This window comes from Cervus elaphus, chromosome 11 (genome assembly GCF_910594005.1).
Source record: "Cervus elaphus chromosome 11, mCerEla1.1, whole genome shotgun sequence".
NCBI classification, from domain to species: Eukaryota; Metazoa; Chordata; class Mammalia; order Artiodactyla; family Cervidae; genus Cervus; species Cervus elaphus.
Window position 1 is genome coordinate 20,077,829 of NC_057825.1, and position 13,828 is coordinate 20,091,656.

Sequence of the window (13,828 nt, forward strand, 5' to 3'; positions counted from 1 at the left end):
TGGGGAAGTCAAGCAAGATCGAGGGCCGCACTTTGCAAATCCTCCCGGTCTCTGCAGAAGAGCAGGTGTTAACTGCAGCATCACTGATGGTCCCTCGCCTGGCGTGTACTCGTAAGCTCTTCCATGATCTGAGAGAGAAGCAAAGCGCCACACTCCTGTTCACAAAGCACCGCCTGTCCATCTTCTCCTGTGAGCCTCACGGCACCCACCTGGGGCGGATCCCACCCACGTCTCTTCTTACTGCCCCTCTCTCCCAGGCTCTACTGAGGTCTCCAGCCACGGGGGGCAGAAGGGCAGGAGGGCAGTGTTGAGGGCAGCTGAGAGGGCTTGGCACAGACCAGGAACTCTCTCCACCCAAGCCTGGGGCTCAAATGTCTCTTACACACAACACACACACACATAGACACACAGGGCCCTCCCCCTCCTTAGCACACTAGGGAGCTGCCTGTTCCCAGGGCAACAGTCAACACAGACAGAAGCTCAGACACGACTGGGCTCCAATGCTGTCTGCAGCCTGGAGGGCCTGGTCCCCATCAGCCCCTCTGAGCTCAGGATCCGGGGGGCCATTGAGGAGAACCCCTGCACAACTCTCCTGGTGTAAATGCAGGAAAGCTCTCTGAGCTCAGGCAGGAGTCTCTCTCTCTCTCTCTTAAACACACACACACACACACACATGCACTCTTACACACTTGCACCCATGGGAAGCCGCCCCACCCCTGGACTCCAGAGAACTACATCAGCTGGGTACCCATTGCCTTCAACCAGGCCTCCAGCCTCAGTCCCGTCCACTGCCCCAGGAGGCCCTGTGGTGGGCAGGGGTCCCACGGGTGGCCCCCAGGCCCCGAAGGCCAAGCGGTCAGCCCTGGGGGCTGAGGGTGTGCAGCGGGACCAGCTGTGGAGGGAGCTGCTGGAGGCCGAGAAGAGGAGCCAGCAGCGCTGGTGAGTGTCCTGCCCTGTCCCCTCCCCAGGGCCTCCCAGCCTAGCTCAAGGTCTAGGAAGCTTCCGGAGAAAGGGAGACCTGGGGTGAGAGGGAGTAAGCCAGGTGAAGGGCATTGATAGAAAAGCGCTTGGGCCAAGGAGTGAAAGCCTGGACCAGGGGAGGTGAGGGAGCTTAGCGTGAGCCCCCAGAGTAGGGCCAGGTAGGTGGTATGTGCATCCCCATCACGTGCATCCTGGAAGCCTGGCTTCCCTTTGCAATAATCCTTCCAGCTGGAGCTCAAAATGATGAACTGCGAGGGTGGGAGCGGGGGGAGGTCAGGAAGCTGTAGCAGCAGCCTCAGAAGAGGCGCCAGCCCTCTGACCCAACAAAGGGCATCCCTTCAGGCATCATTCAGTCCAGAAGTCCCTAGAAGAGCCACCGCCGTGCCAGGCCGCCAATGGGGACAAGACAGACCCAGGCCCGTCTCCATGGAGTCCTCACTCTCAGGACAAGGCAGCCAAAAAGCAACATAGTCACAGGCAAGAGCAACGTGCAGCTGGTGTCAGGAGGGAACCAATGGAGCAGAGTGGCGTCTTGCTTTTCTAGGGGCTCAAGGAGGGGGAAGTGGATTTCCGGCTGAGATCCCAGTATGAGAAGGGCCGTGGAAGAGTTTGGTGTATTAAAAAAAGCAACAACATAAAGACCATGCGTGTGGCTGGGGTGGTCAGGAAGGGGACAAGAGCCTCAGAGTGGGGAGTAGGAAGAGGCAGCCGGGCAGTTACCCAAGTCCCAATAACTTTTTTTCGCATGTCATGGGACACCCTGGAGGGTCTTAAGCAAGAGGCTGACTGGACCGAGTTTACAGTTTAAATGACCAGTCTGCCTGCTGTGCCTGGAACACCTCGAAATGGGGGTGGGGGTGGGGGACAGGGCCAAATGACATTTAAGAAACCGGCAACCACAGGGTGTCTGAGCTGGGAACCAGTGGAAGAATTCAAGGGAGATTTTGGTGGTAGAATTAGAATTGCTGACGGATGGATTGGAGTCAGAGAGATGGAGTGTGTGTGTATGTGTGTGTGTTGGGGTACAGGGGACATTTACAAAGACAGGGTCCCCCTGGTGCCGTGACTCTAGGTCATGTGCTTGTGGCCTGTGTGGATTGGGGCAGAGAAACCTCTTTTTTCTTCTAAGTCTTGGAGAATTATTTGACTTTTTAAAAATAGAATGAAAATGAAACTGCCAGCACAGATAACGCAATTTTTCTCAGTATCACTTCCCCACCACCACCACCCACCTTCCTCTGACACATGCCCTGGAAGGTTACCAAGCTTTGCGGAAATGAAAGCTGGCTTTTCTTCACAAAAGACTGGCAGACCGACCCCCTCCACACTCGACCCTGCCCAGGCAGAGGCATGGGGTGAGATGGCTTCCGGTTTCCTGATCTACCTGCCACACCCTCTGCAATCAGACTTTCCTCTCTATTGAAATGTTGATCCTTGGAGTTTGTTCCACTTAATGATTGTAGTTCCTCCATGATGTAATACATTCATTTGTGGCAGCAACTCATTCCCTTGACATGGAGTGGAAGTGTTAGTCATGTTGTCGTGTCCGACTCTGCAACCCCATGGACTGTAGCCCATCAGGCTCCTCCGTCCATGGGATTCTCCAGGCAAGAATACTGGAGTGGGTTGCCATTTCCTCCTCCAGGGGATCTTCCTGACCCAGGGATCAAACCCAGGCCTCCTGCGTTGCAGGCAGATTCTTTACCATCTGAGTGACCCTGCTAAAATGATGGTAAAAACGTCACAGGTAGGATCACACTGTCATCATGTTTTCCTTTCCAGGGCTCAGAACTGGAGTTTCCTGAAAGACTATGACCCCATGGTAAGACAAACCATGTTCCTGTCTGACATGCTTGCACTTGGAGTATTTATTCATTCATCTCATGTTTACTGAGGACCTGCTGGGTGCTAGATGCTGGAATGTACAGAGATGAATAAAATGCAACCTTGTTTCCAGAAACACTGGATTTGATGGGAAAGAAAATACTTCTGTAGAGCATTTAGAAATGAATTTTCCCCAGTGTTCCTTGACCGCAGTGAGATGAACTCACTGGAATTGGTAGAACCAATTGGTAGAACTGGAATTCAGAACCAGGTAGGTGCCAGCTGCTGACATGTTTTTCCTGGTCCGACGGTGTCAGCAAGATAGAGTGAGGTGAGGTTGGCCCCACATAGAGGATGAGTCTGAGTGAACACACTTGTAAACAAATTCCCTGCATCTAAAATCACCAGCTCCAATCCATCCTTCACGTGGCTACCAGAGTGACTTTTCTAAACTACAAAACTCTCTCTCTCTCCCTGGTTTAAAATCCATGAATCTGCATTTTCCAGGACGGTTTGCAACACTTCCCATGGTCCAGTCCTGCCTCCTCCCCATCCTTGCTCACTCCACACCGACCGGACTGACACACTCTTTTATGCCCTTCCCACTTCATTAGCCTAATGGCCTCCTATTTATACTTCAAGGCCCCACCCAAGAGGCCCCTTCTTGGCAAGCATGGCCAGATCACCATATTTTTCACTCCCCAGCTCATCTCACCCATTACTTGGGTCCATCTTGCAATGAGCAAGCTTACCTGGACATGGGCTCCCTCAGAGAAAGGCAAAGATGGCTTCATTGCTGAACACATACCCCCAGCTATTCTTTAACTGTCAGCAGCCAATAACTATTTCGTGCTCAGTTCATGTTAGAGCAATGAGCAAATGAAGAATGATCTGGCTGTTAAAAGCATGGTCAGAGAACCAAAACTAGAAACTGAACAGTGTAACCAGCCAACCAAGGCAGTGGCCACACTGGCACGGCCCCTGTGGGTTTTAAAGATGGTTTGACATTTGTAAGACTAGCCTTGTGGGGCTGCTGTCTGTCCTGAGATAGAAGATTTAGTTCACAGGCTCTGAATTCCCACCCTGAGCCCCTGATCTGGGCTCCCAGGCTGCAGAGTCTCTCCCTGCCCAGGGCTGTGTATCAGCAACCTGACCCCTGGGACCGGTGCCCCGTCCAGAAAGCCCACACCATGGGGCCACCTCCACACAGACTTTCCCAGGTGAGAGCCAGGATCCTGTTTCTTAAAAACTGGTCCTGTCACTTCGATTTGACACAGAATAACACAAAGTTAACCAAAAACAAGGACAGGGAAGGCTTATCAGATTAGTCATAATCCAGACATTTACTCAACGCATCCATCAGTTTACGGAAGGCACCAGGCAGCGTGTTCAGGGCAGCACCCCTCCTAAGAACCCCCAAACTGGAAACGAGCCCAAATGCCCCCGTGGCAGAATAGATAAGTGACCCGTGGAGTATTCACACAACCACACCATGGAAAACCGTATAACATGGAGAACGAAGCAGCCGCAGCCACACACAGGAACACGGGGGAATCTCACATCACGTAGTGAGAGAGAGGGGCCAGAGGGCAGAGACAGGATCCCTTTACGGTAAAGTTCAGAACCAGGCAAGCCAGTTGCTGGTGTTAAGAGGTCAAGACCAGGTCCCCTTGGAGGTGGAGACAGTGACTGAGGGGTTAAATGTGGGTGTCTGAGGCGGATGGGGCTCTGTTTCCTGGCCAGGGGGCGGGCGGGGGGGAGTTGGGGGGCTGGGTTGAGCTGGGACTTGGGGACTTGTGTGTGTGTGTTGCCCAGGGAAAGGGGCGTCGTTTTCATTCCGTAACTGCTTCCGAGCTGATAAGGGGTGTCATCCCTAAATTGGTGAGACAACATAATTCTCTTAAAAGAAAAGGGGGGGATGAGAGGGTAACAGGCAGGAGGGCTAGGGGTCTCCAAATTGAGGAAACAGGCTGCAAGCGTCAGACATTTTTTACCTCTCTCTTCAGCGGCAGGAGGAAACAGACTACAAGTGTCAGATTTTTGGCTTCCCTGATAGCTCAGTTGGTAAAAAATCCACTGGCAATGCAGGAGACCCCGGTTCGATTCCTTGGTTGGGAAGATCTGCTAGAGAAGGGATAGGCTACCCACTCAGGTATTCTTGGGCTTCCCTTGTGCCTCAGATGGTAAAGAATCCACCTGCAATGCAGGAGACCTGGGTTCGATCCCTGGGTTGGGAAGATCTCCTGGAGAAGGGAAAGGCTTACCCAATCCAGTATTCTGGCCTGGAGAAGTCCATGGACTGTGTAGTCCATGGGGTTGCAAAGAGTTGGACACGACTGAGTGACTTTAAATGTAAATGTAATGTGTGTGTTAGACTTAAAGTAAAAATTGACCAAACAAATAAAACCAACCCCATGGTGCTCCCACCATGAATGGGGCAGCGTCTTCAGCCAGGACGATGGAGAAAGAGTTAAATGTGGTCCCTCCCTCGGCCATTACCGGTCAAGCAACCCAGTGAAGGGGTCTGGGAAGGGAAGCCACTGGGTAGGCAGCCCTGGGGGTGAGAAGGATGAAGAGGGCAGCTGTCTTGGGGGGAGAGTTGAGTTTGGACCCAGAGCGGGGCCTGAGGTCAGGCCCCCAGAGGACGCTTCCTGCAGAGGCCACCTGCCCCCGCCCCTTTCTCCCTACTCAGGCCTCTCCAGTTGTCTTTCCCCCAGCAGATGACCCTCACTGTCCCCCTGTCCTCAGGGTAACAAGAAGGAGCCCGTGAAGCTGCCAGACTACGTGCCTCGCTTCTCTGACACAGTCCCCAGTTCCACGAACCGGGCCGTGGGCAGCCGGGTAGACACTCCTCTGGGGAAAACCCTCATCGGCCTTGACTTCTTCGTGCAAGGAGCCCGGAAGAAGAAGCTGGAAGAGGAGCTGCAGCCCATCTAGGAGGAGGGCTGGGCGGACGCTGCTGGGGAGCCATCACCAAAGCCTCAGACAGCATCCCACACAAGCCGGGGCTCAGGAACGCTGACCATTGAGTCGGGATCCTGCTCCTGGCTCTAGGCACCTGCAGTCTTGAGCAGGTCACTGGAGCCTCCGGGCCATTTCCCCATCTGTGACGTGGTGTTTCCATCGGTGCTGTAACAGGTGACCACAAAGTGAGGGTCTCCAAACCACACATGCATGTTATCTTGCAATCCTGAAGATAGAAATCCAAAGCAGCTCTCGCTGGACTAACTAAACTGAAGGCATTGGTAGGGCCGCATTCCTTTCTGGAAGCTGGAGGAATCTGATGCCTCACCTCTTCCAGCTTCCAGAAGCTGTTCAAACTCCTTGGCCCTCGGCTCCTTCACCTTCAAGGGCGGCAATGTTGTTGTTTTTCAGTTGCTTGTCATGTCCAACCGTTTGTGATCCCACGGATTGCGGCACACCAGGCTTCCCTGTCCTTCACCACCTCCCGGAGTTTGCTCAAAGTCATGTCCTTTGAATCAGTGATGCCATCCAACCATCTCATTCATCCTCTGTTACCCCCTTCTCTTCCTGCCCTCACTTTCCCAGCATCAGGGTCTTTTCCAATGAGTTGGCTCTTCACACCAACGTGGCCAAAGTTTTGGAGCTTCAGCTTCAGCAGTGAATATCCAGGGTTGATTTCTTTTAGGATTGACTGATTTTATCTCCGATTGACTGGTTTTATCTCCTTGCAGTCCAAGAGACTCTCAAGAGTCTTCTCCTGGAGAAGGGCAGGAATGGTATCTTCAAATGTCCCTCTCTCTCTCTCTCCCTCCCTCCCCTATCTTTTAAGGACCCTGTGACTACACTGACCCACCCCAAATGTCTGGGATAATCTCTCCAGCTCACAGTCCTTAATTCAATCACACCTGCAAAATCCCTCTTGCACGCAGGGTCCCAGGGTGTAGGACATGGGCGTCTTTGGGGAGCCAGTTTTCTGCTACCACATATAGGGATAAAATGGTCGATTTAGTCAGGTTGTTAGGAGGATTAAATGAGTTACCCTGTGTGGTTGTTTACAGCAGTGCCTGCAGCAGAGCGGGAGGGTGTATTTGCCGCTGATGCCCCTCTCTAGGGAGGGCAAGCACTGTCCTAGTACCGTCACCCGGGGAAGACGTGGGTCCTCAGACAGAAGCTGCAGAGACGGTTGGCTCTCCAGTCAGCGTCTCCATCTCTTTCGTTACCCGTGTCATGGGCAGGGTGGTCAGGGTGAAGCTGGAATGAGGGGAGCCTGCCTACAGTGGATCCCAGTTGAAACAGTGCTGGCCACCCCAGGGAACCCGTGACCAGGATCCATCCTCTGTGCCGCGGGGCAGACAGGGAGGCACCTGGCCTGGGTTTGGCCCGGAAAAGGGAGCAGGATGCCAGGGGTCCAGGCGATGCTCACGTGTGCAGGGCTGGCCCAGGGTCTGGAAGGAAGGGGCGCTCCCTGAGTGCTGGTCTCCTTTGCCTCTGAAGTGTGGTGTCAGTGGCCCGTGTCCACTTTACGAAGGACGGTCTGGGTCACTCATGTCCAGGCAAAAATTGCAGATAGGGCTTCTTTCCTCTTTCTGGCTAAAAAACAATGGCTTAGGGACTTCCCTGGTGGCCCAGTGGTTAAGATGCTAAGCTTCCATCGCATGGAACATGAGTTTGATCTCTGGTTGGGGAACTAAGATCCCACATGCCACACAGTGTGGCCTTTGCTTCTCATAACAACCTCAAAAATATAAAATAATAAAGGTATATTTTAAGCAAACAAACTGGTGGGTTAGTCCTGCTCTTCCTCTTGGTCATGTAGCCGGGCTGAATTTTCCCACGCGGTGCAGGCGTGGCCTTCAGACAGAGGCCCAGGGACTGGGAGCAAACAGCCTGCGGTCTGGTCTCCACAGCTGAGGAGGGGAGAGGCCTTGGAGGAGGCGAGAGGGGGTGCACAGGTGGGAGGAGCCTGTGAGGGACGTGTGTGCGTGTTTGTGTGTGTGGAGCAGAGGTAAACAAACAGAAACAACCATTATCCACATTTCCAGTGGGAAGCATTTAAATTTTTTTCCCTCGTTTCTTCCTCTTGTGTGTGAGCTAAGTCACTTCAGTCATATCTGACTCTGTACAACCCCATGGACTGTAGTCCGCAAGGCTCCTCTGTCCCTGGGATTCTCCAGGCAAGAATACCGGAGTGGGTTGCCATGCCCTCCTCCAGAGGGTCTCCCCGACCCAGGGACGGAACCCAGGTCTCCTGTACCCACAGGAGCCACCAGGGCAGACTTTGCTTCTCATAATAACCTCAAAAAGTTAGCAGGCAGGGAGGTTATAAGTTAGCCTCTTATATTCACAAGAGGCTAAAATCCCGAAACTCTGGAGACAAAGCCCAAGTCTCTGGGCATTCCGCTATATCTTTTGCAGAAGCCCAGCCACCACCTCCTGAAGAGAGAGGAAAATGGACCAGGGGAGAGAATGGTCACTTTTTCTGACATTTTCTTGGGCTTTTGCCAGTTTCACAGCTAACCTTAAATGGCACTGTCATTTACGTGTTTGGAGTCCTTTACTCCTTTCAGCAAACTTGAGTATCATTATGCCCTAAGGTGGAGAAAACTGAGGCACAGAGAGATTAAGTCACTTGCCCAACAGCGCACAGCTGCCTACTTCCAGAGACTGACTATAAGCCTGAGACTACACTCAGTCACTGCACAGTACTGGACCTCCTTAATCCTCCAAAACGTGAATCCCCAGTATTTAGTAAAATTTAGACCTCTTCTGCACAAGGACAGTCTTTGGGTCCTTGGAAAAGGGGGACTGTTTCCCAACCTGCAGGATCCTCCATCACCACCAAGAATAGGTCCTCAGTGTTATCAGGGGTTACTCAGGACACCCACTTCACTTCCAACCCTCGACCCTTGCAGAGTGTAATGGAACAAACCAGCCTGATTCTGGAACGAGACAAGGTCACCCACAACAGGACACAGCCCTCTGCACTTGGACTTGGAGGCTGCAGCCATCTTTTTCAGAATCTGAGATGGAACTGGGTTCCCTGTCCAATGTGAGGTCAAGCGCCTGGACAAAAGTCAGAGGTCAGAACAGTCAGGGTCAAGGTCACATCACGGTAGCATCACAGGACAGCCAAGTGTACCCAACCGGGACTGGGCTGGCCAAAGACAGCTGCTGGTGGCTCCTTAAAAACTTGATCTGCATTTTTGCTATAAGCAAGCTTCATTTTACGTTTATGCCCAGAAAACAAAAACAAAAAAGCTATTTCCATTAGAGAGAGTGTGTCAAAGGAAGAGGCATTCTGGGAACTCTCAGGAAATAAGAGTAATCAAGGTTAAGTAGGGTGCAGCTGGCTGAGCCCCTGCAGACTGGAGGGACCCTAGGGGAGCGTCTCTGTCTGCCCTGGGCAGGGGGGTGGGGGGGCGGGGGCTGGGGCTCACCCTGCCTCACCACTTCCTTGGAGCACAGTCACCGACAGAAGCAAGGTGTATTGAGCACAAAGTCTGTGCCTGGCGCATTACCCAAACCATCTCCTTTGTAAATATTATTGCCATCTTCTCCCAATTTGAAGACTAAGCCAAGGACTTTATTCACTCTGGCCCAGTCCTACATCACACAGCGTCCTCCTCTGCAGGGCTCAGTCGAGGGCAGGGTTGGGGGGACAGATTGCTAAGATGTCCCCAGCTCAGGGCTCTTCTGAGCTCTGAGCCTTCCATGAGCCCTGAATCTCCCAGCTTCCAGGGGCCCTTTACGGAGTTGGTACAGCCATGCAGAGGGACACACCAGCCCATTTCTTGCTCACAGGTCTACATGGAGCTGACATCATGGGACCCATGCGGGCGGAGGCTCACCCAGGGAGCACTCCCGCCTGCCTCAAATAACCTGAGGGGAACTGGAGAAACACCAGGCTCCTTTCAAGACATCAAGTTAATAAAAGACAAAGGGAATCTGAAGACATGACCCAGATCAAAGGTGACCAGCTCCTGAGTCAAACAAAAGCAGCTCTAAAGGACACCTTGAGACTAAGTATCAGATAATGGACTACATATCAGATAATATGGACTAAAGAATAGATATCAGCTTAAATTTGCACAAGGTGATAACTATACCTGGATATGTAGATGAACATCCTTGTTCTTACAAGATATATGCTATTTAGGGGTAAAGCATCATCAGTTCAATTCAGCCGCTCAGTTGTGACCAACTCTTTGTGACCCCATGGACTACAACACACCAGGCCTCCCTGTCCATCACCAACTCCCAGAGTTTACTCAAACTCATGTCCATTGAGTCGCTGATGCCATCCAATCATCTCATCCTCTGTCGTCCCCTTCTCCTCCCACCTTCAAACTTTCCTAGCATCAGGGTCTTTTCAAATGAGTCAGCTCTTCGCATCAGGTGGCCAAAGGATTGGAGTTTCAGCTTCAGCATCAGTCCTTCCAATAAATATTCAGGGTTGATTTCATTTAGGATGGACTGGTTGGATCTCCTTGCAGTTCAAGGGACTCTCAAGGGTCTTCTCCAACACACAATTCAAAAGCCTCAATTCTTCGGCACTCAGCTTTCTTTATAGTCCAACTCTCACATCCATACATGATTACTGGAAAAACCATAGCTTTGACTAGATGGGCCTTTGTTGGCAAAGTTATGAAGTATCATGTCTGTAACTAACTTGCAAATGGTTTAACAACAACAACAAAAATGTGGGTGGTCTGTAAGACAAGAGACGGATAAAGCAAAGGTGGATAAAAATGGTAACAACTGATAAACTTAAGAGCATATGGCTGTTCACTGATCTATTCTTGCAAGCTTTCTACAGGCTTGGGGACCTTCTAAATGCACGCATCAGAGAAATGGCCCCTGAGCTGATGGTTCGCCTACTGATGAGATAGACTGAGAACGGAGTCACTCAGTGCTTTATGCCAATGTTCCCTGGAAGGTCTTTCCAGCCAGCTGCAGTCAGGGAGCTGCCCGGCTCCGCTCAGCTGTGGCCGGGGAGTGGGGTCAGGTTCATGTGACAGGCTGTGTAACTGTGTGGACAGGGAAGAGCAGACTTCTTCCAGACGGGGACACTATTATGGGCTGCAGCGATATCCCCGTGGGTGTGCATGCAAGAACACCCCCCACACCCTCCTGAGGACACAGAGAAGCCCCGAAGATCAGCCATCATGCCCGTGGGATGTCCCAGCTGGGACGTGTGGCCTGGGACCCACACACCTCCCTCCAGGACCCACACCTGATTCCACCCAGGGCCGCCCTCCCCCACAGCTCCAGGAGCAAAGCCAGTGTCCACAAATTCCCAAAACATTTCGCTAGTTTGCACAGGGTAGGGAACTACCATATTTTGAGCGCCAACTGTGTCCCTCTCAACAACCTTACGAGGCAGGTATGGTTGTTATTGTTGATGTTGTTTCAGTCGCTAAGTTGTGTCCAATTCTTCTGTGACCCCATGGACTGTAACTCACCAGGCTCCTCTGTCTATGAGATTCTCCAGGCAAGAATACTGGAGTAGGTTGCCTTTTCCTTCTCCAAGGGATCTTCCCGACCCAGTGACTGAACCCTTGTGTCCTGCGTCTCCTGCATTGGCATGTAGGTTCTTTACTACTGAGCTACTGGGAAGCCCTCAGGTATGGTGATCCCCATTTTAAAATGAAGAAATTGAGACCAAGGAAAATCAAGGGCTGGCCCAAGATCTTACCCTGTAAAGGCCAGGCTGGGAGATCAGTGAAGGCTGACAGAACACCCATGTCCTATCTCCCACGTCCCAGGTTTCAAAGATGTCCCTGGGGCAGCCAGCACTCACAAAACAGCAGGGATGGGCTAGGCCCCAGGTTGGAGCAGCTCTCCTACGGCTGGTCCTGCGGCAAAATGACAGAGTCCAAGACAGAGGGAGGGAAAAGAAAGAGCCACAGCCATGTGCCAGGGCAGGAACTCCCAGCCAAGACCACCTCAAAACCGCAACAGCCTCCTTGCTTCAAGGGATAGGTGGAACGACTTCATTGAAAGTCAAACACCTGGGCACACAGCAGACACTCAACAGATTCCAGACACATCTATAGTTGTCACTCTGCTGTTGATCATCAGCCTTTGATGCTTGCAGGAAAGCTCTTCACTTCAAAATAAACAAATGGAACCTAATCAAACTTTATAATCTTTTGAACAGTGAAGGGAATCATAACAAAACAAAAAGACAACCTACTGACTGGGAGAAAATGTTTGCAAATGATGCAACTGACAAGGCTTAATTTCCAAAATATGCAAATAGCTCATACAACTCAGCATCAAAAAAACCCAAACCACCCAATCAAAATACATGGGCCAAAGGCCTGAATAGACATTTCTTCAAAGAAGACACACAGGTGGTCAAAAAAGGACATGAAAAGGTGCTCAACATTGCTAATTATAGTATTAGAGAAATGCAAATCAAAACTACAGTCATTTCACACCGATCAGAATGACCATCATCAAAAACTTCACAAATAATAAATGCTAGAGAAGGTGTGGAGAAAATGGAACCCTCTTACATTGTTGGTGGGAATGTAAATTTGTACAGCCACTATGAAGAACATTATGGACTTTCTTTAAAAAAACTAAAAATATATCCTACTCCTGGGCATACATCTGGAAAAGATGAAAACTCTAATTGGAAAAGATACATGTACATGTTCAAGGCAGCCCTATTTACAACAGCAAAGACAGGGAAGCAACCTAAATGTCCACTGACAGATGAGTGAATAAAGGAGATGTGAGATATACATAATGGGATATTACTTTGCCATAAAGAAGAATGAAATGATGCCAACTGCAGCAACATCGATGGACCTGGAGATGATCATACTAGATGAATTAAGTCAGACAGACAAAGACAAATATTTTATGATATTACTAATGTGTGGAATCTAAAAACGAGTATAAATGAACTTATTTACAAAACAAAAACAGACTCACAGACATAGGAGAAAAAACTATGGTTCCCAAAGGGGAAGGATGGGAGGGAGGGATATATTAAGAGTATGGGATTAAGAGAAAGACAATATCACATGTGAAATAGATAAACAGTAAAGAATTACTGTATAACACAAGGAACTATATTCAGTAACTTATAATTTTGAATGGAAAAGAATAAAAAAAAATTTGTGTATGAATCACTTTGCTATACCCCTGAAACTAATACAATACTGTAAATCAACTATATTTCAATAAGATTTTTTAATTAATTAATTAATTTTAATTGGAGGATAATTACTTTACCATATTGCGGTAGTTTTTTGCCATACACTGACATGAATCAGCCATGGGTGTACATGTGTCCCCATCCTGAATCCCCTCCCACCTTCCTCCCCATCCCATCCCTCTAGGTTGTTCCAGTGCACTGGCTTTGAGTGCCATTTCATGCATTGAACTTGGACTGGTCATCTATTTCACATATGGTAATATACATGTTTCAATATTACTCTCTCAAATCATCCCACCCTCACCTTTTCCCACAGAGTCCAAAAGTCTGTTCTTTTTATCTGCGTCTCTTTTGCTATCTTGCATATAGAGTTGTCGTTACCATCTGTCTAAAGTCCATGTATATGTGTTAACATACTGTATTGGTGCTTTTCTTTCTGACTTACTTCACTCTGTATAATAGGCTCCAGTTTCATCCACCTCATTAGAACTCATTCAAATGCATTCTGTTTAACAGCTGAGTAACATTCCATTGTGTATATGTACCACAGCTTTCTTGTCCACTCATCTGCCGATGGACATCTAGGTTGCTTCCATGTCCTAGCTCTTGTAAACAGGGCTGCAATGAACATTGGGGTACAAGTGTCTCTTTCAATTCTGGTTTCCTCCATGTGTATGCCCAGGAGTGGGATTGCTGGGTCCTATGGCAGTTCTATTTCCAGTTTTTTAAGGAATCTCCACACTGTTCTCCATTTAATAAGACTGGGGATTTCTCTGGTGGCTCAGATGGTAAAAGTGTCTGCCTACAATATGGGAGACCCAGGTTTGATCCCTGGGTCGGGAAGATCCCCTGGAGAAGGAAATGGCAACCCACTCCAGTACTCTTGCC

The 13,828-nt window shown here is 50.1% G+C and overlaps 1 protein-coding gene across 1 annotated transcript; it reads left to right on the forward strand.

Moving 5' to 3' along the window:
* Window positions 1–496: 496 nt before the first annotated feature.
* Window positions 497–6,304, forward strand: C11H2orf50 (chromosome 11 C2orf50 homolog). The gene is made up of 3 exons (XM_043916165.1): window positions 497–939; window positions 2,764–2,803; window positions 5,554–6,304. The coding sequence occupies exons 1-3, from the start codon at window positions 602–604 to the stop codon at window positions 5,740–5,742; spliced, it is 567 nt and encodes a 188-aa protein (XP_043772100.1). The 5' UTR covers window positions 497–601; the 3' UTR covers window positions 5,743–6,304.
* The last annotated feature ends 7,524 nt before the right edge of the window (window positions 6,305–13,828 follow it).